Source organism: Nycticebus coucang, chromosome 6 (genome assembly GCF_027406575.1).
Source record: "Nycticebus coucang isolate mNycCou1 chromosome 6, mNycCou1.pri, whole genome shotgun sequence".
NCBI classification, from domain to species: domain Eukaryota; kingdom Metazoa; phylum Chordata; class Mammalia; order Primates; family Lorisidae; genus Nycticebus; species Nycticebus coucang.
This window is the reverse complement of record NC_069785.1, coordinates 24,893,151-24,917,580: the sequence shown is the minus strand read 5'-3', so window position 1 is coordinate 24,917,580 and position 24,430 is coordinate 24,893,151. Positions and strand designations below refer to the sequence as shown.

General features: G+C 36.7%; 1 protein-coding gene across 2 annotated transcripts in view; it reads right to left on the bottom strand.

Moving 5' to 3' along the window:
- The window catches only part of PRKD1 (protein kinase D1), a 295,125-nt gene that overhangs the window by 35,116 nt on the left and 235,579 nt on the right, over nt 1–24,430 (bottom strand). For both annotated transcript variants that reach the window (XM_053595452.1, XM_053595453.1), the window contains 9 exons: nt 23,093–23,303; nt 22,850–22,927; nt 20,078–20,282; nt 18,137–18,260; nt 16,566–16,643; nt 14,829–15,108; nt 13,443–13,495; nt 11,536–11,608; nt 9,090–9,196 (listed from right to left, as the gene is read on the bottom strand). In XM_053595452.1, the coding sequence (XP_053451427.1) occupies nt 9,090–9,196; nt 11,536–11,608; nt 13,443–13,495; nt 14,829–15,108; nt 16,566–16,643; nt 18,137–18,260; nt 20,078–20,282; nt 22,850–22,927; nt 23,093–23,303 (1,209 nt within the window). The remainder of the gene's footprint in view (nt 1–9,089; nt 9,197–11,535; nt 11,609–13,442; nt 13,496–14,828; nt 15,109–16,565; nt 16,644–18,136; nt 18,261–20,077; nt 20,283–22,849; nt 22,928–23,092; nt 23,304–24,430) is intronic.

The following is a 24,430-nucleotide window of genomic DNA, read 5'->3' as shown; positions in this document are numbered from 1 at the left end:
ATGAAGATAAGGAATATTTTATTCTCTTATTATCATGCTCTTCAAATCCGTATCTGCCTGGTTCCTTCAGGGTAGTTACATAATCCATTCAACAAATATTTACTGAGTGCTTACCAGGGGCCAGGCATTATGCTAAGGCATGTTCAGCTCAACCCCAGAGAAATTCTGTTTCTCTAGGTTCGCTATTTAGGGAATTCAACATCAAGTTATCTAGCCTTTTAAACTTATTTGTAGGAGGTAGACTTACACCTCAGTGGTGGCAGTAACAGCATCTAAAAAGTGGGGCAGCACCTGTGGCTCAAAAGAGTAGGGTGCCGGCCCCATATACCAGAGGTGGTGGGTTTAAACCTGGCCCCAGCCAAAAAAAATGCAAAAAAAAAAAAAAAATAGTGTGAGAACCTTCACTGTATGCCAAGCACTATTAAGAGGTTCATAAAACTATCATATTTGATTCTCATCACATCTCTATGAGGTTTTCAAGATAGGAAACTGAAGCCGAGAGACCTTAAGAATCTTATCGAAGTTCTTAAGAACTCTTTTATTTTATTTTATTTTATTTTTTATTTTATTTATTTCTTTTATTTTTTTGAGCACAGTCTCACTTTGTCAACTGGATAGAGTGCCACAGTGTCTAGGCTCACAGCAACCTCAAACTCTTGGGCACAAGTGATTCTCTTGCCTCAGCCTCACAAGTAGCTGGGGCTACACGTGCCTGCCACAATACCTGGTTCTTGTTCTTGCTCTTGGTCAGGCTGGTCTGGAACTGTGAGCTCAAGCAATCTACCCGCCTTGACCTCCCAAAGTCCTAGGATTACAGGTGTGAGCCACCACGCCCAACCTTCTGAAGAACTCTTATAACAAGCCTAAGATTTGAACTCAGTCAATTTAAGTCCAGCAATCATGTTCTTTAAACAACGTATGATACACTGCCTGGATCCTTTCCTTCCATTTAAGACCAGGTCCTGCCTGTTCTAACTGGCATGCCACTAAAGCCTCCTCACCATGATCTTGCAACTCTGAGCAGGCATAATGCCTGGATTTCTGGACACTGCCTATTGCCACTTGTTTACCCCAGGGTCTCCTCTACCTGCTGACATTGACCTTGACAATTTGCCTTGATGACCTGAATTCCTCATCTTCCTGACTGCTGGACTTCCTTCCTGCACTTTATTCTCTTTCTAAGCCCGTGTACCAACACAGCGTTGTATGTTACCAAATCCTTTCCCTATCTTAAGGTTCTACTGCCTTTTTAAGTGTCACTCTGACATCTTCTCTGATTTCCTTTGAACTCAGTGCCTAATTTTTTCCTTCAGGGCTCAGCTTTTGAGAAAGCCCAAACTATGAGTGGCTTTTCCATAGCTCTTCTTCCTCATCAAATAATATAATCTCATTATTAGAGTAAAATTTAGTAGCAATGATTATTTAAATGAAAAGTATTATAATAAAGTCCCTGTGAAAGCATTTAAAGAAACATACAGTCTGTGATTTAAGAAAATGTTGTCAAATGTTAATACAGGACCTGAAATGACTTTGCTACTGTGCTAGGCATTGTGGAAGTTGAAAAAAAAGGCATTGACCAGACTTTCAAATTGGTTATAAATCTAATTATTACATAAGAAGTATTTAATAAATATTAAAGTACCATTTTATACTAAGACTAGAAACCATAAATTATCAGGAGATATGGAAATTAGCTCAGGACAGTCAGGGAGATTTGGTGAATCTTGAAGATTAATCAAACATGATTAAGTCCAAGAAAACCAAAATGTGAGCAATGGTTGGAGGTTAATGATGTGATAATGACAATGACCTTCAGAGTAGGATTTGTGCTGGGGAGAAATAAAAGACAGTCAATTGTAAGAGACAAGGTCCACAGAGATCACAACCATGCTAAGAGCCAGGAAAAGGACACGGGTTTGATGAAGCAAGAACAAGAAAACTACTTCGCTAGGAAGGGATGGATGGAAGCCCACTGAAGATTCATCTGGTTGTGTGCTTCAGGACAGAGGAAGCAAAGTGAAGTCAGGCGGGTGGTGACGGAGTGGGGGTGGAGGAGGAGAGGACACACACCTGTCGGGAATATCGCCTGTTCCAGTGTTCCAGGTACGAATTTAAAAGCCTTACAAGGGTACATGTAAAACTTACTAATTGTAGAATGTAAATGTCTCAACATAACAACTAAGAAAATGCCAGGAAGGCTATGTTAACCAGTGTGATGAAAACACGTCAAATGGTCTATAAAACCAGTGTATGGTGCCCCATGATTGCATTAATGTACACAGCTATGATTTAATAATAAATAAAAGCCTACTCTAGCTAGTGGCAATGGAAATGTTAAGGCTAAACACAAGATGGCTTTGGGAAAGAAAAGAGAAAACAGGCATTTTGAGTTTCTCTACTAGCTGCAAATAGCCTCTTAAAAAGTTTTCTCACCTTTAAACTTTCTTTTCTGTAATGTGTAATCCCCAACACTGATTTGATCGTAACAATTTCTTTTTCAAAACATTGCAATGGTGTGGTTGCCCAAGTATAACAAAGTCAAACTGAGCTGGCATAATGTCTAAGTTCTCTCTTCACAGACACACCCTAAACCCATTTCCTAGTCTCACTGCACACCTTTTCTCACCACAGCAGCATCCAAACTAAGATACCTGTACTTTGTGGGCACAGAAAACATTTTTAAGAGATACGTGAGCACAGGGATGGTTTTAAGAAAATCTGTTTTATTTAAATCTGTATCCCTTCAGCCTGGAACATGATGGGCACTCAGTATGTGTATTATAATTCAAATGGATGAATTAATCATAACAGTCCATACTTTTGTAATACCGATCTAAGAATATCCCTATGGTCTAAAAGTTTTCTGTCCCTAAGTTTCCTTTCATAATAATTTTTCTATTGCTTTTCAAAAGGAGGAAATGAATATCACACATTCCTAATATTACTAGGGTGCTTTGTTACAGGGAATAAAATATTGTGATAGAAAAATAATGAGAAAATTTGAAATACTGTGCTGATATGAAGTAAATAACCCTAATTAATTAGAAATCAATTATTTTGTAACTTAGTTTCTCTTTATGCTTCAAAAATATTGATGAAGGAGTTATAAACAGAAAGAGGATTAAAATTAGTTTCTGAAGATAAATCACTGAGTTTCTTTTTTTAATTGCTTATGATCCAGCTCCTACATTAAAAAAATAAAATAGTTACTGAACCCTATCTCATTCAAGCAATAATATATAATAGTAATAATAATTATTATTTATAATAATTCACTCAATTTGTGAACTAAATTAAGAAATAAATCTTATTAAATAATGTATTTCCAATAACACTGTATTTTTATGTTATACAAGCAGAGTTAAAAATTTATGGAATATTTATCTTGCCAAATAAAGTTTTTACTAATAATATTGTAATAAGAAATTAATCCAAGAGAATATTTAAAACATTTAAAATGTTTTACTCAAGAAATTAAAAAAATAGACACTTATTTTCATTATAAAGAATTATGAAAGGGGACTGATAAAAGAATTTCAGGCACATCACACTGGAATACAGTTCTGTGGGGAAAGTGGATAGATTCAGGGAAAATGAAGAATGTTGTAAAATATTCTATTGTTAAAGAAAAGCATATTCATGTATTTTTAAAAATGGTTGGTAAAAGTTATCAAATGCCTATAATCTTTTGATTCTAACAAATACATTTAATGGATGGATAGGACAGGTTTATTTGCAAATACCAATATTTTCAGTGCCTTAGAACTTTTGACTAAACAGTTCTAGATATAAACTTGAAAATATACAATCAGGCACAAAATTTTCAGGAATTGTTTTTTGAGGATATATGAGGAAAAAATGTTTAAAGATAACTTTGTTTTTTTCAAAGACAGAGTCTCACTCTGTTGTCTGCATAGAGTACTGTGATATCTTAACTCATTGTATCCTCAAACTCAGGCTCAAGTGATCCTCTTGCTTGGGATCACTTGGGACTACAGGCACCCACTACAACACCCGGCTAGTTTTTCTATTTTTAGTAGAGACAGGGTCTTGTTCTTGCTCAGGAGGGTCTTGAACTCCTTAGCTCAAGCAATCCAACCCACCTTGGCCCCCCAGAGTACTAGAATTACAGGCATGAGCCACTATGCCTGGCCTCAAGGTTACTCTTTTAAAATGATTTAAAGTTTTGCCAAGGTGGCCACTTAGCCCAAAGGCTCACTTTGGTGGGTCTGCAAAGTAGTGCAACCTCTATGAAAAATTCTATGGAGATACCTCGGGAAACTTAAAGTAGACCTACTATTTGATCCAGCAATCCCACTGCTGGGTATATATCCACAGGAAAAAAAGGTCTCTTTATAAAAAGGGCACCTGCACTTGATTGTTTATAGTAGCACAATTCACAATCACAAAGACGTGAAACAATCCAAGAGCCCACCAATAATGAATGAATTAATAAAAAATGGTATATACACACCATGGAGTACTACTCAGCCATAAAAAATGGTGATCTAGTTTTTTTCTTTTTTTTTAGACAAGCTGGAGGAAAGTGGAAATCATTCTTCTGAGTGAAACATCACAAGAATAGAGAAACAAACACCTATACTCAATAGCAAATTGCAAATAATCAACACATAAGTGCACTTAAGAGAAAGTAAATCCTAGTGAAAATTAAGCTGGTGGGGAGGAGATGGATAAATTCACACCTGTTGGGACAGCACACACTATCTGTGTGAAAGGCACACTTATGTGTATAACTTTGACTCAATCTGCTCAAAAACAAAGTATGTAAACAAAATGTGTAATCCCTAATATTCTGCAAAAATAATAAAAAATCCTATGAATCTTTCAAGATTTAGCCAGTGCTGTATTTCCTTTTGAAGCTCTCCTTGATTCCAACGTCCTAGAATCAGCCATAATTGGTAATTTATTTTACTATGCCTGCACAGTGATTTTGCCTTGTAACTATTTGTATCTGATTGCCCAAAGAGATTATAAATATTTGAAAGGATTTCATTCATTTTTATATGGCCCAGAGGCCCACAGAATTGCTCTATATAAAGGAACGCTGTGTTCACAGGTATTGCTGAATGACTTAATATTTTAATTAACTGAATGAAAATAGTTCTGGCCTTAGAAACTGGAAGAATAATGGCAAAACAGACAAAGTGGGAGAGTATCTCACAGGGAAAGATATTAGCATCATGTGTTTGGTTTATAGCTGGTTAGTCTAGGGTAGGACTCTGAGTAAAAGGGAGATGTCCTAAGGACAGAAATGTGAGTCTGAGTGAAGTGTCTGGGAAAGATCAGCCTCCATGAGTTGTATGAGGGAGTGGCCTGCCAAGAGATGACAGATGACTCTCTCACATGGATGGCTTCATTCTGGCAAGGAGTTAGTTCCAATTTTGTATAGGGCATTTTGATGAATGGAAGGAGAAGTTTAGGAAGATAGTTGGAGGAACTAGCAGAGAAAGAGAAAAAGGATTTGTTGAATATAGGAGTGAAGAGAGAGGCAATTGAAGCAACACCAAAATACATTACTGGGATCTGATCAAACTAAAAAGCTTCTGCACAGCCAAGAACATTGTAAGTAAAGCAAACAGACAGTCCTCAGAATGGGAGAGGATATTTGCAGGTTCTGTTTCTGACAAAGGTTTGATAATCAGAATCCACAGAAAACTCAAACTTATCAGTAAGAAAAGAACAAGTGATCCCATTTCATTGTGGGTGAGAGACTTTCTCTGAAGAAGACAGGCACATGGCCTATAGACACTTGAAAAAATGCTCATTATCCTTAATCATCAGATAGATGCAAATCATCAGATAGATGATATCTCAAAGATGCACTTTGAGATATCATCTAACTCCCCTAAGATTAGCCCACATCACAAAATTCCAAAACTACAGATATTGGCGTGGATATGGAGAAAAGGGAACACTGGTGGGAATGCAAGCTAATACGTTCCTTTTGGAAAGAAGTTTGGAGAATACTTGGGGATCTAGAAGTAGACCTGCTGTTCAACCCTGCAATTCCTCTACTGGGTATATATCCAAAAGACCAAAAAATCAATTCAAAATAAAGATATTTGCACCAGATTGTTCACTGCAACTCAATTCATAATTGCCAAGTCACTGAGGAAGCCCAAGTGCCCATCAACCCATGATTGGATTAACAAATTGTGGTGTATCTCTCTCTCTCTCTCTCTCTCTCTCTCTCTCTCTCTATATATATATATATATATACCATGGAATATTATGCAGTCTTAAAAAAGATGGAGACTTTACCTCTTTTATGTTTACATGGATGGAGCTGGAAAATATTCTTCTTAGTAAAATATCTCAAGAATGGAAGAAAAAATATCCAGTGTACTCAGTACTATAATGAAATCAATTTATAATCACTCATTCTTTCATATGAAAGATAAATCACAACTATAGCCCAGGAGAAGGGGGATGGGAGGAGAGGGGGAAGATTTGATGGAAGGAGGGTAAATGGTGGGACCATTCCTATGGTTCTTATTACAAGGGTACATGTCAATTCTATTAAATATAGAGTATAAATGTCTTCACAATAATTAAGTAAATGAGGTGAAGGCTATATTATCTAATTTGATGTAAGCATCTAAATTGTATTTAAAATCAGCACATTGTACCCCATAAATACATCAATGTATACATGATCTATGTGTTTATGACTCAATTAAAAGAATTTTTTTAAAAATGAAAGGGAATAAATGGTTGATGTTGTTGAATGACTGAGATCAGCCAAGTAGGATAAAGACTAAAAAGTGGTCGGGGGTAATAGCTGCAATGTGGTAGATATCAAGGGTGTGGCAAAAAAGGATCATGTATTTTATTTAAGAAAGACCTGGAACCCAACACAAGAAGGGGATTTATGAGCGAGGAATGAACGGAGGAGTAAAGCATAAATTGGAAGTGTGGTGGTGTAAAAAGGGAGAGGTTGGGTTGCAGCTCTGAGAGGCAACCTGGAAAATCAAGACCACTTTGTGCTGTCACTCTTGTTCTGTTTGTAAATTAAGAAAGACTTGGATAGGAAGGAGAGAGAAACCAAACTAGAAGGGGCAATTTTAGCAGATAAGTACTAGAGGACAAATTTAATATGGCCTACAAAATTTACTTTTTCCCCTATATTCTATAGTCAGGTCTTTTATAATTCCAAAATATTTTCACACATTGCATCATAAACAGAAGCACTAGAATTGTTCCTTACATACAAATACAAGTTGCTCCAAGAGTTAATGAAAAAAACAATAATGTATCAATCGGAATTACATTCATATCCACCATTCTACAGCTTTTTACACATTTTAGTATTGTAATGTTAGAAAATAAAAATTAATTTTGATCGAACAGTCTGTGGTGGTAACTTAAATGACATTAAATATATTACATCAACATTATTTACTGAAGAATTAAGTGTTCTAAGATGTATCTGCAGGTCCCTATGAAGGCCAGTTTTCTGTGATATCCCTAATAAACATGGAACAATTCTCCTTTAATTCTTGACATGAATAAAATATAATTACAAATAACAATATAAATGGAGTAATTTGGGAATTTTATGAAATGTTTAACAGCTTCATTAATTAACCTTCTGAAATATGATAATGATGAGATATTTATAGAAAATAAAAACAGAACTACTCTAAATGATACAAGTAAGATATAAATAATATGCCGTAAGATTCACACACACCTTAACTTCAATTATTCAAAAATATCTAAAGAGCTTAATTTTGCAGTGATTGAATCAGATCTTAGAAAGCCTTCACCTCAGTTGTATAGAGAAAATGAAATCTAAGAAACAGAATTCCACTTTTTCTCACATTCTATATTTATACAGCTTTGGAATCTCATATAAGATGAGATGCTTTTTTACAAAAACAGAAATAAGTCAAAATTTAATACAAGAACCTAGTAGAGCTGCCTGGGGAGGGTTTTTTCTCAGGCACTTTCCCCAAATGGTTCCTTCTGGAGAATCAGGAGGAGGAAGAGTCTGGGCAGATCTTCTTAGACTCCAGGTACAAGACTACACTACGATTCCAGTCTCCATAAGCTAGAGGACCACAGGGTAGAGGATGCCAAATGCCAGGTATTGCTTTTGTATCCAGAGGAATGGGGTAGTTCCTTAAGATTAGCAAAAGAAAACCTTCTTCTCCTGTCAGTTGACCCCTGTCATGGTACTTTGCAGAAATATATTATAGTTAGTGAGTCAGAATCCCAACCCCCGACCCACCTTTATTAACACTTTTCTTTTCAGGTCTGAAAAGATGAGCTATTCTTTTAATAAGAAATATAAATGAACCAATGAGGGTTTTTGCAGAGAAAACCACACATAATCTCTTTAACTAACCAACCCATTAACCACTCATAGCAAATGCAGTCCAGCCTTTTGCTCCCTGGCTGGACACTGTGTAGGCCACCTCATGTGACAGCCTGGTATTTCTGTTCAATTTCAATTAATACATTCAACAAATATTTATTCAACACCTAAGATGTGTCAGGGACAATTTCCACACCTGATCTTAGCCAAAAGGCTGAGAAGCAAAGCCAAGAACAATTTTTATTAACAAATTCTGGTTTTAAAAAGGGATTGCTATTAATGACAGGAGTTAAGTGACATGCTCAATATCAAAGGAAAAGCTATGGCAAGAGGCAGAGGAAATTAATAAAATCGAGATGGTATGACTCCCAGACACGTCTTACTCATGTATTTGATATCGTGACAGTTACATACCCAATTCATGTAATTATCACAGCACAAAGAGGCCATGTTTATGAAAGTTAGGTCATTTGTAATGCAAAATAAATGGTCTCAGCATGTCCACTGTGACCAAATGCTGAAACATTCATTTAATGAATATTAATTATATAGCAAAACCTAGAATTAAATACATAAAAAAGAACAGTTGCTACATAGACTCTGGAAAGATACCACTCAGATATTGGCCATTTAATTTATTTTAAAGCATTGCTAAATATCCATGCCACAGATATTTGGATAACTTTCCTTCATTTTGGAGAAGTAAAGAGGGGATTTTATAGTCCTCAAATGAGAACCAAACAATTACCTGTAGAATTGCAACCTCATTACGAAGCTGGCTCTCTTGTTTTGTTGGAAATCTTAATTTGTCAATGATTTTAATAGCTACATCTCTTCCGGTTTTACGATGTTTTCCTTTAAAATAAAAAAGAGAAACATTAGTATAATGTTACTAAGTATCATTTATATTAACACCAAAATTGGCAAGAACATTTATAGGAATGAATGTTCCACTGAATAAATTAACATTTCTAAAGAGCATTAACTTATGTCTATAAAGATTTCATTTTGTAGTTTCATTATTCAAAATCAAATATGTACTTTAAAATTACCACAATTTAACACACAGAAGAACTGTGCTATTAAGAGCTATATGTATCAAGAGTCTGATATTTTCTTATAAAAACGTAAGTTTTATACTGAACTACTTGATATAGGACATATTCATGTCACCAGCAAAAAAGCTCCCTTAAGAAGGTATAATTTTCAAGTCCTGATAAATTAATATATGATACAGAGGGAAGAATTAAAGTCTTGGCTCTCACACTTATTAGCTATGTGATTCTGAGCAAGTGAATTAATATTTCTGATGAGTTAATGTTTTTAGGCTGCCCATCTTCAATGGCAGGGTTGTTTTAAAGGTGAAATTGAAGAAGACATGTGACGTGTACAAAGTACCAAGGTTAACTGTGCAAACTCATAAAGTGTTAGTTATCATCATCGTCACATGATAGTCTCTTTACACACATTACACTCCATTTAATTCTGACAGGTTCAATACTTTTTAGGGATTCTATGGGACACCCCACAGACTCTTAACTTTTACACTATTGCAGTAGGTACAGAATATAGTAGTGTTGATTGAATCTGAAAATATAAAATGAAAATAAATGTGAAAATGAAAAAACAAAGAGAAAATGCACCTGATAATTCAAATTTTGGGGTCACATACAAGCTAATTTAAAATTTCATTTCTCCAGCAGTTATATAATAGGAAAACTAGTGTTCATTCATCCTACATCCCTCTCTCGTCATTGCTTCTGATTCCATCCCGGTGGCTTCTGTTCACTACCGAGTGGCCTTGTGCTCACCGTCTCTGCTTCCTCTTTGACTCAGGCAATCTCTCCTTCAACTCACCCATTGGACTGCAAGTGCTCTCCACAGCCCACAGCTTCTGGCATCTCTACTCCTCTGTCACTCCAGTACCTGAACTCTCTTCTGAGACTGTTCTCATCTACTTCTGCGTATATATGTCAGGTCTTACATTTCAGTTTTCGTGTGGAGGCCTCTTCCTGCACCTGGTCCTTCAACACTGAATGTTCTGAATTATCTGGCACCTGATGGTCTCTGCTCTCCTTTGTCACCCTAGACTCACCCCCACTGTATATTTACCATGCTCTGTTTACCATGATTTTATGCATGCAATTATCATACCATAAAGCAATAGTCTGTCCAACATTTCATTTCCCCTATTACGCTGTTACGCACTAACGAACAGCACAATGGTTGCTAGCTCACTGGTAGGTTTTCCATCAAGAAAAACCACTGGATCATCTTATAAGAATCAAAATTACTTTATAAAATAGAGTAGAACTTTACTAGGTGTTAAAGCAAAAAGTATAATGTATGATAACAAATAAAATTGAGTAAGACATTGTGATTATTTCGGAGCACCCAAACTCACAACAAGAAATTATAATTCGTTACTGATGATATTAAGGAACTGAAACTTATGATGTCATTTCATAGGGCAGTTAAAACATTAATCCCGAATGTTTCTCAAAGACTTGAAAAATAAATTTAGTATATCACTTCAAAAATTGAAAAACAAAAATCGAACCTTAATGAGCCCAATACACTGTGAAAGGTATTAGAAAGTTAAAGGATTTTTTTTTTCACCTGGTAATGTGAATGGACTTGTAGTTGTGATCAAATATGCTGAAAAGAAAAGGAGCCAATTTTTTTAGACATCACAACTCCTTGTTCTCCTAGTATGTTATATAAATAAACCAAACTGATTCAGTACTGTCCATAGTTTGTGCATATTTAAGGAAAAAGAAATTTTTTAGGAGTAGAAAACTTTCTCTATCAAAATGGAAATATAACTATTTTCCTAATAGTGACTACCTTAAGAGAAATTTTTAAAAAGGTAAAAAACCAAGTATACACACAGATATAGATAGATAGATTAATATAAACATAGATAGGTCTTGGGCAGCACCTGTTGCTCAAAGGAGTAGGGTGCTGGCCCCATATGCCAGAGGTGGCGGGTTCAAACCCAGCCCCGGCCAGAAACTGCAAAAAAAAAAAAAAAAAAAAAAAAAAAAAAATATATATATATATATATATATATGTCTTGTCTTTTCCTTTTTTTCTTTTTTTTTTTCCAAAAAAAATTTTTCTGGAAATGTTACTTTGGTGGATACAGTAGTTACAATTTTAAGTTAATAAAGATGCTTAGTGAATGAACCTACCTCCGTAAACAATTCCAAACTGTCCAGAACCCAGTACTTCATCAGGAAAAATCTGATATACTGTGCTGATATCCTAGAGGTGCAAGTATAATGAAAAACATGATGGGGAATAGAATTAGTCCTAATAATACATAATATAATTTTATTAAATATAATATAAATATTATTAAACATGTAAAAATAAGTTGAGATGCTAGATGACACTTACAACATGACTACTATTCAAAATATACTGTTTAATTAGTTTCATATTGTAATATTTTGAAAACTGTTCTGATTTTAAGTGGCAGAGGTTTTTAATGGCCTTTCTCACATGTTTTAATAGAGAGAAATAAGACTGGAAACCATACAGTGTCATTTACTACCAGCATTCAGAGAGGGATTTACTTATTGAGATGACTATTTAGAAATTTCATCGAATAATCATGGTTCCCAGTCACATATCTCTGAGTGCTGATTCCAACTACTTCCACCTGCATGGCTAGAAGGGAGTAGCTGCTCCCTCCTTAGCCACCACGTGCAGGTGAACCTCGGCTGCAGGGAGAGGGGGCCCAAGCACTGAGCGTGACCTGCAAGACTGCAGAAGAAATGACACCCCCTTGTGAAATTTTCATCTGGGAGCTCGCTAGACTTCTCCATTTCTATCACTCTGCAGTTGATACATATGTTATAGCATATGATAGATGATATGTATGTTCATAGTCTGTGGTTTGATGACCATGATTGTGAAGATACAGTGTAATACTTCTCTACTCTCCTTTTATATCCCATGGTATTTTCTGCCTAGTCTTTACTCTTACATGCTGACTTTATTTTTTAAAACTCCTTTTATATCAAATCCTCTTCTTTGTATATCTTATACATCCCTATTCTTTTTTTAGTCTTCCCCCTAGAAAACAACTACAAGTTGTCTCCATCCTGTGATTCCCTAAGAGTACACATAGGGTAAGTTCAAGGCTATTTGGAGATAAGAAGAGATATCAATACGATTCCAGTATATACAATAGGAACCTGCTTTAGGAATCTCATGATTGTTAGCACAATAATTTACCTAACCTTCACTGTGAAGTCTGCCTAATTCTAATTCATTTTTGGTTTTCTGTTTACGTTATGCCACTCAAGCAAAAGATAGTAAAGATAAAGTAGTGAGGAAGAGAAATCCATGACGTTTATTTTTCAAAAACACTTTTTAAAAAGTGTAAGTTAGGCTATGAAATACAAAAGAGAGCGAAAGGTCTGGATCACAAGGATGAGACAGAAAAGGCCTTATTACTTTTGGGCTACTTGCCATGAAGACACAAAGGCAAGCGTATGAAGAAGGTAACACGTTTCATAATATGTCTGTTCTATAATTTTCAAAACAGCTGAAAGTACGCAGTTATATGGCAGAAAAAACTAGGGCTGCTAGAATGTGGACCCAAGAACTCTGATTTAGGCAACTCTCTTAAGTCTCCTGGACAGGTACAAGTGGCTGTAAGAGCATCTGCAGCTGCTGGTCATATGACAGCACTCCCAGTAGCAACTAAGGACTGACAACAATGGTGTGCTTAAGCTACTCACGCAAATCAAGGAATTTCTTAATATTTTACTGTGTGATATCAACCACTGAAATTCCAGAGAAGAGGGGCAAATGTGAAAAATCAGGCATCTTATTATGATTCCCTGAGATGAACAGATATTTGGCCCTACATTACAGAATAGATTATAGGGGAAAAAATCACTAAACAAATCAATATAATCTATTATTTTTGAAATACTATGGCAAAAATATCCAAATAGATCCTATTATATTTTCTAGAAAATACTGAAAAGTTAAAATGCTGGATAAATAAAAAGTTCATTTTCTGAATGTCTTATTTTCCAATAATCATAAAACTAAGATTTATTATTAGTAGGTACATACTTACCACATTTTCTTGAATCTGGCAATTTGATACTGAAATACTCACAGAAATATCTCCTGGAAATGCATGTTAAAGATATACACATAAGAAGAAGTCAGTAAAAGAGTAAATAGCAAAACAAGTAAATGCACGCCTATAAATCATCGTGTAGGGCTGGTTTTAAATAAATCATAGCAATTAGATTTTTCCGCAAAAATGTCTATTAGAATATGTCTTTCTATTTAAAATTATAGATTCACTCTGTACTTGCTTTGAAAAATTATATTTTGTCAGTTTAGAGTTTGAAGTCAAGGGGACTTGGATTCAAATACTGGGTTGGTTACTTTGCAGCCCTGGTGTAAGCTTAGACAACATAATCTCTCTCTAGAGCAGAGATTTCCAACCGGTGTGCCGTGGCACACTGGTGTGCTGTGAGAGGATCTTAGGTGGACTGCAAGAAAGTTTAAAGATCATTAATTAATTTTTTTTTGAAAGAAGTTCAACGCATAGTAAGTATATTCTTTTTTTCCTCTTTTTAATTTTTTTGCGGAAGTTTAACTATAGGTTCAAGTGTACTGTGAGATAAAAAAGGGTCGAAAAACACTAGAGAGAATGATTTCCTCACCTGTAAAATAGGCAAATCGTTAACATCTACCTGTTGGGATTGTTTTAAATATTAAAATAGTGATCTCATGCAAATGCTTAATACCAAAATGTGTCTATATAGTCTAATAATATGCCTGTTGATTACAAAGGCAAATAAAAAAATTGCAATAGACCAACAGATAACACACTATCACATAGACAAGGTTAATTCATAAGTTTCATTCTAATAAACATTATAGACTTTAAAATCACATTTTTATACAGATATTCCTCTAAAATTTCTTTTTAAAAATCCATCCATGACACTTGATCCTGGTTACATTCTGGCAACTCTATCTCATTCTACTAATGAACAGAGATTTTGTTCAGGGGTGAAATAATAATTAAGAGTTACCATGTACTCTGCACATCAAATACTCCACATAGAACACCAGGGGAAGTGGTTTTGGGAAAACATTAATTCAGACTTCCAAGTAGCAGGACTCTGGTATTCCATGTTAAGCTCAAGTTGACTAGATTACTTCTTTTATCGTCAATAGCTATAGAGGTCTGTAATTGCCTATTATACAGGGTTTATCTAAGTTTGTTAAAAATGTAATATAAAGAAACAATAAAATAGGATAATTTAACACATGAAATATCTTAGGATGTGCAGCATCGTGTCTTTGGAGACCCTTAGGATGCTAAATCATCTCCCAGCGGCCTTTCTTCCTTCTGTTCTAGGGAAAGGCAGGGGCGATGTTTTCTAAGCCACGGCAGGCAGGTGAGTGAGCTTTGTTCTAGTTAGAAACCTGGCAGACTCACTGTGCGAGCTGGTTCCTGGGCCCACAGACGAGCCCTTGGGGATGACAGGCATGAGGGCGTGCTGGATGGCCATCTCCCACATCCGGGCCACATCTGCGCCAACACCACTGGTGAGGACACTGTTATTTGGTAGTGGGCTGGAAGGGTTGACCACAATCTCTCCCACATAATACACTACATTTGCTGTAGTGATTTCAAAACAGTGAGGATTAGCCCCATTAGGAATTAAAGCAGAAGTTTTTGCTGGTTCCAGAGATAAAATTTCTGATAAAGGTATTTCCTGTGGAAGAGAGAGTGTAAATGTAGTTTCTGAAAAGTATATAACTTGTAAATAAAATTCATGCCAGGAATGTGTAAGTAATAACATTACAAATAGCTATCACTTACACAAAATAGTTTTTAAACTATAAAATGAAGAATGCTACTAAACAAAATTAAAAAATACTTTTACTATGGAAAATTTTATCCTTTCCTTCCTTTAGAAAACATAGGTGACTTTTTTCAGTATGTTTATGCAGCAGAAATGAGTATGATTAAGAGCAGGGGTCTTTGAACTGTGGCCCGCGGGCCACGTGAGGCAGTGTGATTGTATTTGTTCCCGTTCTGTTTTTTTACTTCAAAATATGATATGTGCAGTGTGCTTAGGAATTTGTTCATAGTTTTTTTTTTTAAACTATAGTCCGGTCCTCCAACGGTCTGAGGGACAGTAAACTGGCCCCCCATTTAAAAAGTTTGAGGACGCCTGATTAAGAGTAATGATTTTGAATTTTCATCAAAATTCAAGACTTAGGAAATAAATGATAACTTCAATAAAAGTGAGGTAAAATAACACTTTTTGAAATGTATTGAAGTAGATATGGCTGCTATTGAATTTTAGCTCTTCTTTAAGAAATTAAAAGGAATTATATAATTTGATTCAGTACATGTTATTACTACCAAGTGAATAGTTTAAGAGAAAACCAGAGATTGGTTTTAAAAGTAAGTAGTTGTTTTCAGGACAGTTTTGATATTAAAAAATTAATCACTGCATTGTCTTCTATGAAGGATGGACTAGGAAATAATAACTTTTAAAACAAAAATTTTAAGTTTAAAAGTAATGAGGCTTTCTTTTTCTGTGACAGCTGAGTAGTGTCCCAGAAATGGCAAATCAGATCAATTAGGCCTAAACTGCATTCATTTCGAAAAAGTATCTCCTGTTTTCACTATGAACTTTTTTGGAATTGCATTTTCCTGGGTGATATATTATACCATGTCTGTATTATTTAATGTAGAGGGACAGAATAAAAATTGCAGCCCAATTTTTCTCTAGAGGAAAGTGTTCCTTGTGAATGTTGGCAAGCATGCAGAAAGCATACAATGTTTCTTAACCCTCAGCCATGTGCTGGGTGCTGTGGAGCTCATGAATTTACTTTTAGCTGATTTTCTGTGACTGTGAATTTTCTCATTAAATCACACATCTCTGCTAAAACAGTTAATTAATCATTTCCTCTCTGCCCCTCCCCACCGTCTTATGGGACCAGAAGCGTTCCCCAGGGAAGTGTGAAATTCTCAGATGAATCAAGGGGTTACAACCTGATTCCAAAGAAATTTGTAAGCCGTAGAGAAGGAAAAAAAAAATCTCTTGGATGAAGCACAAAAGCAGTCATTTCTGTTGGATGTGTTTTGTATTTTTGATACTGTACACTGTCATGGGGAAGCAAGAGGGGGCAGCAGCCTGCAGAGAAAGATCAACCTCACCTTGTAGTACCTGCTCCCTGTGTCATTTTGAAAGAGGGTGATACACTTGCTGTCCAGTCTCCAGTAATGCCGTTTCCGCTGTAACAGAAGTTAGATTCAGACTCTTTTAAAAATACCCAGGATTGATTAAAACAATACATTTTACCATTGAGGACATAGGATTTGTTGGTGGGAAGTGGATGGGCTTTGGACCAGGTAGACTGATACTCAATTTTAGACTCTGTATACACTCAGTATCACATAAGTACTTGGCAAATATGAGTAACAAAGGACAAGATGTTTCAGCACCCACCAGAGTGCCTGGTACTTAGCAAATAGGTAGAAAATGCCTTTTTAAAAATTATTTGACTGCTTGAAGAATTCAAGGTGAACCTGTAGTCCACAATAAGACAAGACTTACTAGGAGATACCATGTTTATATTATATGTGCTCATTATTTTAGGGCATAAGAAATGCCATGCTGATCCAGCCAGGTTTTCTGGCTTCCACTGGAGATGGAAGAATTCTCAGTGTTACAATAGAACTAAAAAATATTTTCTTGGATGAAGAAAACTTCGGGGCATCAACTTAAAGTCAGAGGAATGGGCATTGGACCACTGACTCTGCCTTCTCTCTAGCTCACTACTGATCCAACGTGGTGGTCAGGCTCTTCATTCTAGGTCTATCTCTCATGATTCTAGGAGGTGAGTGTGTGTGTGTGATCTTGATCTTTTTAGGCCCAAAGCCCTATTATTCTTGGTCTCTTCCATAACTTTCTTAGATGAAGCATATTAAATTTACTTTATATTTTTTACAGCATATCTGGGAAGGCCTAGGTGGTGTTAAGTCCTACAATTTGACATGTAAGTCTTTTCTCTCTAGCAGAGAAGGTTTTGATTATAGATAGATGAATGAAGTTATAAGTGCCTATTAATCTAAAGAGATGGCAGAGATCCTATAGATAAGAGGAAATGGGGAAAGGACTTCCAGTAACCGAGAAATGAGATGATCACCAACTGTTAATTCACTTAACTTTGAAATATGAATCCAGTTTTTCTCTTACATATATAGCCATCCTCTTTCATCAACTACCATATTAAGAAAGTCTGGAGAAATGAACAGATTCAAATAAAGGATCACTACAGCCACATTCCTGAATGGGTCAGTTTTTAGGCAACCACCTAATTAAGGATTTACAATGTACACAATAGTTATCACTGCTTTTTCTCACCCTAAAAAAGGTAGTTTCTTCGAAAACTCTAAATAACCGAGGAACACTGGGAAGCACACGCTGAGGCTCTCACGCCTGCCTGAGATGACAGGGGGGCATTCAACTTGTTTGGGGATCATCTCGAGTACTCGAGGCAAATGATTTCATTTGCCTAAAACTGCTCTCTACATTTTGTCCTGACCCCATTGCTTGCTCCTCTACACCAGACACCCCAAGACTGTGTGCTGTGTGTGTTCCACCACCATGCCTGAGCCAAGCCTCGCTCCCGGAACTGGGCACCTCACAGTCCCCACAAGGCCTTGGCAATGCCTCTGATTGAAATCTAGCAAGGCGAGAGCACACTGCCCACCCCGCCTCTTACCAGGGGGTCCTTGCTGGTGTAGTGGACCATCCACCCCTCTTTCATCACCGTGCTGCTTTTCCTCTTCGTGTGTTTGACGGACTGCACGACCCTCATGAGTGGGATATTGTTGCTTGTTGATGGACTTGAAAAGTCAAAATATTTTAGGAGAGAAATGTTTTCAGGTATAGATCTTTTCATGCATAAAATCTTATTTCAGCTATTTCAAAAGTAAAAGTGAAAAAATTCACATCCCATTTTAGTGAAATGTATTGTCAGAGCACACGGCTCAGAAAGTGCGTTACTCTGAAGAGTTACAGACACTTTATTTGTACACTTTTAAAAATCTCTAGGCTAGGTAAAAAAACGCCTGTGTTGGGCGGCGCCTGTGGCTCAGTCGGTAGGGCGCCGGCCCCATATACCGAGGGTGGTGGGTTCAAACCCAGCCCCGGCCAAACTGCAACCAAAAAATAGCCGGGCGTTGTGGCAGGCGCCTGTGGTCCCAGCTACTCGGGAGGCTGAGGCAAGAGAATCGTTTAAGCCCAGGAGTTGGAGGTTGCTGTGAGCTGTGTGAGGCCACGGCACTCTACCGAGGGCCATAAAGTGAGACTCTGTCTCTACAAAAAAAAAAAAAAAAAAAAAAAAAAAAAAAAAAACGCCTGTGTTTTTAGGTTAAACTACATGGTGTTCAGTTTTCAGGTAAACATCAGGTAGATTACTGTCTTAGTGTATGGGGTAACAGTATTTTGAATCACACATGAAATCTTATTTGCTGTTTCATTATATGTTACAGGCACAATATCAATCATTTATTGATATTATTTCACATGAATTTTAACTTAACCTTTACATAAATTCCTAAAAATTAGAATCTTCTGTTTTGAACTGTCTTTCATGTAACTATTGTTCACGTAGTTATACGCATCTTTCTCTCTTTCTCCCCGCCCCTCTCCCCCTTTGCCAGTTTTTATCTGTCTCTTCCTCTCTTCTTTTGTCCCTCCTGGACACGCACCATCCCCTCCCGCCCTGTACCCTGCATATATTCAAGAACTTCCCTTCATGCAAAATTTTTGGTACTAAATAAATGTATATCTTCAAAGATAGCTGGATCATAAGAGTAATATTTTCCAGTATTTTAAAAATGTTTATTGTCATTAAATGGGGAAAAAAAATTCATGGTTCTACTTTAATGAACAATTCCAGTTTGTCATTAAATATGGCACTCGTAAAATGTTCTAGTACAACTTCCCAAAACAGGTAGCAGTCCAATTGGGTCTGATGGCCTCATTATGCCAACTCCTAACGTATTATTTAGTAGTGAAAGTATATTAAATATTTAAATAAATGGATAATAGATATAAAATTATATGTACTATTAAAATAAAATCAAGAACAGTGAAGTGTAGACAGACACAGTAGAACCTCCAAAGTTGATCACCTCCCTACATTGACCATTCAAGTTGACCTAGTTTTCATAGACTGGACACGCACCACATGTACGTATCAGTGCAACAGGCCTAGTCCCTTATGTTGACCACCTCCATATGTTGATCAGTTTGTTACAGTCCCTTGGGTGGTTAACTTACAGAGATTCTACTATATTTGTAACAGATGGTGCTTGCTGAGGTTGATCTCTGATTTTTGTAGTTCCATGTAATGAGCTATGAATACATATTTATTTCAGAGCAAGCTTGTAGATGGCAAATATGAGTCTCCCTGTCATGCAATGAAAATGGGTCAACAGATAAGGCAATGCCAGGAAAGGATGCAAACTATACTTTTCCCAGAGAATACAGACCTCTTAACTTCAAAGGCTCTCATCTGCAGTACATAACTTGCTCATAAAATATTAAATGCACACTTTAGATTTCATTTATAGTAGATTAAAACATCAAACAGCTTTAAAGGAGAAATACCACTTGGGTTCCACTGTTTGACGGAGGCTGGGAGTGCTGCTCTCACCTGATGGTCCTGTTGGTGTCCTCGTGGTCCGGGTCTGGATCCTGCATTTCCCCACCATCGTTCTGGCACTCTGCCATCACCATCTCCGCATCCTGAACCATTGCCTCTTCCATGTCATCCATGAGCCCACTGTTCCTTTCACTGTCATTGTCATCACTCCCTTCTTCCATGACCACATCTGACTCTGCCCCAGGGCTCAGCAAATCTGGAAAATTATTTTAACCCATGAAGTTGAATTGGAAGTCCTGAAGCCAAGGCTTAGAGAAAGTTATGCAATCCAGAGAAAATCAACTGGAAGCCCTAAAAAAATAGCACCCCTGTAAAGAATGTATCTTTTCTTTCACTTGCCCTTTTTATTTCACTTCATAAGTATCTGAATTTACGAAAGTTTGAGTATGTGATTTTATAGGTAGATGCTTGTTTTTCATACACCTAAGGCTTAAACCATGAAAAGCCTTGGGAAGAAGCCAAGGCTCAGACAAAAGCAAAATGTAAGAGGTAAAAGGATACTAGGCACACGTGACCAGGGACCTGACCCTATTTTAGGAGCAAAGCCTTAGTGAGAAAAAGAAATATGTAAGAGGATGAAGACAACTTTCACGTGGAAGAAGATTCATGGTCATTGATTCTTACTGGAACAGTAACTTATAAATAATGGATTCTAGTATATTAAATAGTTTACACACCTATAGATTTTTAAATACCCAAGACATTTGATATTTGAAGTAATGCTGAAGCCTGTCATTATGTAGTGATGGTAAGGCAAAAAAAAAGTGTAATTACTAATGCAAAGCCCTCATTTTAAAATTATAATAGAAAATGGACTGATCACAGATCCTAGCCTGCCAAGCTTGGAAAATTCACTTTTTACTAGATTTTTCTGACTATATGAGAAAATGTAATTTTAGAACAATCAACAACACCCCAAACCTCCCTGTTTCCCCTCAGTTACAGTTATCAAGTATACACCGACATGTTCTGGTCCTGAACACAGTCAACATCACGTGCCACAGAAAGTGGGAAGATTACCAAGCTCTCAATTTGATAACTACTTCATGAATCTCTGAGTCAGAAACCAGTAACTAGTTAATGAATCTCTGAGACAGAAACCAGTATTATGATAGAATGTTTTTCTGAAGAGCTCTCCTTTCTTTTTCTTCTAGGGACAATCTACAGTAGAACCTCCGTGGTTGACCACCTCCCTACACTAACCACCTCCATCAGTTGACCTAATTGCCGTGGACCAGACATACATTACATGTACTGATTGGAACTGACCTCTATATATTGACCACCTCTGTAAGTTGTATGTTGACCACTTAGATTGTAACACACAATATTAATTTACCCTCTATAGCTTGCCAAGTTGCGTCCACTCTACACCAAGAGGTAGAAAGTGTGGCCTTTGCGCATGGTTCTATTATTTTTTCTTTAGTACAAGTTCTTTTTTTTTTTTTTTTTTGTAGAGACAGAGTTTCACTTTATTGCCCTCGGTAGAGTGCCGTGGCATCACACAGCTCACAGCAACCTCCAACTCCTGGGCTTAGGCGATTCTCCTGCCTCAGCCTCCCGAATAGCTGGGACTACAGGCGCCCGCCACAACGCCCGGCTATTTTTTTGTTGCAGTTTGGCCGGGGCTGGGTTTGAACCCACCACCCTCGGTATATGGGGCCGGCGCCCTGCTCACTGAGCCACAGGCGCCGCCCAGTACAAGTTCTTTTTATTACCATGTGTTGGATTGCCCATAGTTCTATTATTTTTTCTTTAGTACAAGTTCTTATTATTACTATGTGTTGGATTAGGCCTAATGTCCTATTATATATCATGTCTTGTGGAAGATTTTTTTTCCATGTATAGGACTGGTCTGAATTGTAGGTACATCCTACAATTACAGTAGGACCTCCATAGTTGACCACCTCCCTACACTGACCACTCCCTAAGTGGACCGAATCTTCATAGACCAGACACGCCCCACACATACCTATCAGTACTGTAGACCTAGTTCCTATGTTGAACACCTCATATGTTGACCAGTTTGTTACAGTCCCATGGGTGGTCAACTTACAGAGGTTCTACTGCGTATTTCTTCTGGAAATGAATGTTCTAGAAAAACAATCATTTGTACTTCAGCCTTCTAATAACATAAATATGTAATTTGTTTCCCTGGACTTCTATGGCCATTTTTCTTTCCAGATCAATTAGATAACTGGTACCAGATTGAAGGTATAAAGCAGTCCACCATACATGGAAGAAGCCTGGAATTCTATGTGAAATATTTTGGTAGGAACCCACTATATTATCTGGGGAGAGAAAGAAAGAAGTTCCCTTAGTTTATGGCATTTTTCTTAGGAGTTTCTTAAGTTAATTTATGCAGTTAAGAGTTTTCCCAAGGGAATAGTCCCAAATATTAAGACAAACTGAATTTTTTAATTGGCCAACTTAAAATTCTTTTTATTATTAAAGACGTTTGGAATAATTACAGAGGAAATGAGACAGAGAGCTACAACTTGTAGGCATCCTAACAACTTCCATATTTCTAGTAGCTGTTTACTTGGTAAAGATCGGGAAAGATTGTGTGTGTTTTCACCAAAACTCAGTGGATGCTTTTCTACAGTGAAGTAAAACAGACTCTGGCCATAGGTCGCTTTGGGCTGGGTCTGAGGTATCTCAACCAAGGGGGAGAAAAACAAGGCTAAAGAAATCCTGCCAAATCACAATCACCACCCTCTCCAGCAGGGGAGAAGCACAGACATGCACTGATCTTTCACCCACCTCCGTTAATGGTCACTTCGCCGAGGCAGTTGTTTGGAACTTTTGGTGCACAGCGTTTATGACAGTTGAATCTGCAATCTAGCCTCGATGATTTTAAAACAAAACAAAACCCAAGAATTCATTAGAAAGATAAGGTGCAAAAAAAGAAAAGAAAAGAAAACACAGTAATTTCAGATGGGTGAGGATTAATTTCAGGGTGAAAGCTGGGCTGGTGACATTACGTGGTGACAGAATTGTCCTTACCTTTGCACTGCAAGCCCTGCCTGAAAAGCCCCTTGAGAAGCTTCTTGCAGTACTGGCACACCGTGGGCCGGGTGTAGGAGTGGATGACGAAGGTGTGCGGTACTTTAACTTTAGACATCAAAATCTTGTCCAGCTGAATTGGCCGACCAATGTATGACTGAGAATTAGACCTCTTCTCTCGGCCAATGAATGACTCTGATGGTGACTTTTGCTACATGTTTGAAAAACAATGAAGGACAGACAATAAAATGTAAGACCGCTTAACTCCTATATTTATATATTCCTAAACCTCATTTTACTACTGTATTTGGTGTTTTGGTCCTGAAGAACAGGAGTGAACTAATATGTTTCTGTTAATAGATATTATCCTTCTCCCCTGCATCTTATTTGTGTTACCTTGTTCGTGTAGTTTGAGAATTGGAGATAATGAGTATTAGAATCTGATTTCTAGGTCTTTTGATTAATTTTCACTTTTAAAAATACTTTTAACACAGTAATACGAAGTTAACAGTAAAAAAAAAACCGGCAACGTCCTCAACGCCCCTGCCCATACTATTTCACTGGCACTTTCTAGAGTATCACACGGGCATGGCCCGAAAATGCAGGCAGCTCAGAAAGATAAAAAATGAAAAGCAAATACACTCTGTTTGCCTTACATAGTCCTTCACCTGAAAAATGTCCGTGATTCCATCAAATTCTCTCAAAAATACAGTTTTAAATTATTCCCCAACCATATAAAAAAGTAAATAATTAAAATTATACTGCTGTTATTATTATTGAAAAGGACAGCAATGGATGAATTACGCGAGGCACACCAGTATTGGTGTTTGGGTTATAACCGTATCTCTGTGCACTCTTCTCTCTCGTTTTGTAATTATTTAATTAATTTTTGGTATTTTTGGATAATTTCATGGTACCTCTTAATATTATGGAAATGTACTTAGAATCATCAGAATAAAAAATAAATTATTTCTTAATAGCTATTATAATTATATATGTCCTTTAAGGTAGGTACCTTAAAAGATAGGTCTTTTCATCAACAGTTGTATCATCTAAACTGACACAGTTTAAATACATTTCTTTGGATCAAATGCTAAGAAGTAGTGGAGCCAAAACATGAACCTATATTCACTTGGCTCCAGAATCCTTGCATTATCACCTTATTCATTTAATTTCTAATTTGAAATGATTACTGATAGCACAAGAAATAAATTATATTTATATACAATTTGTGTCCCTTTCAATTTCTATCTACAACAAAAGGTAATAATAATACAACATAGTACCAAAGAGGGAGATTTTCATTTGCAGATTCACTAGCTGCAATAAAAAGAAATT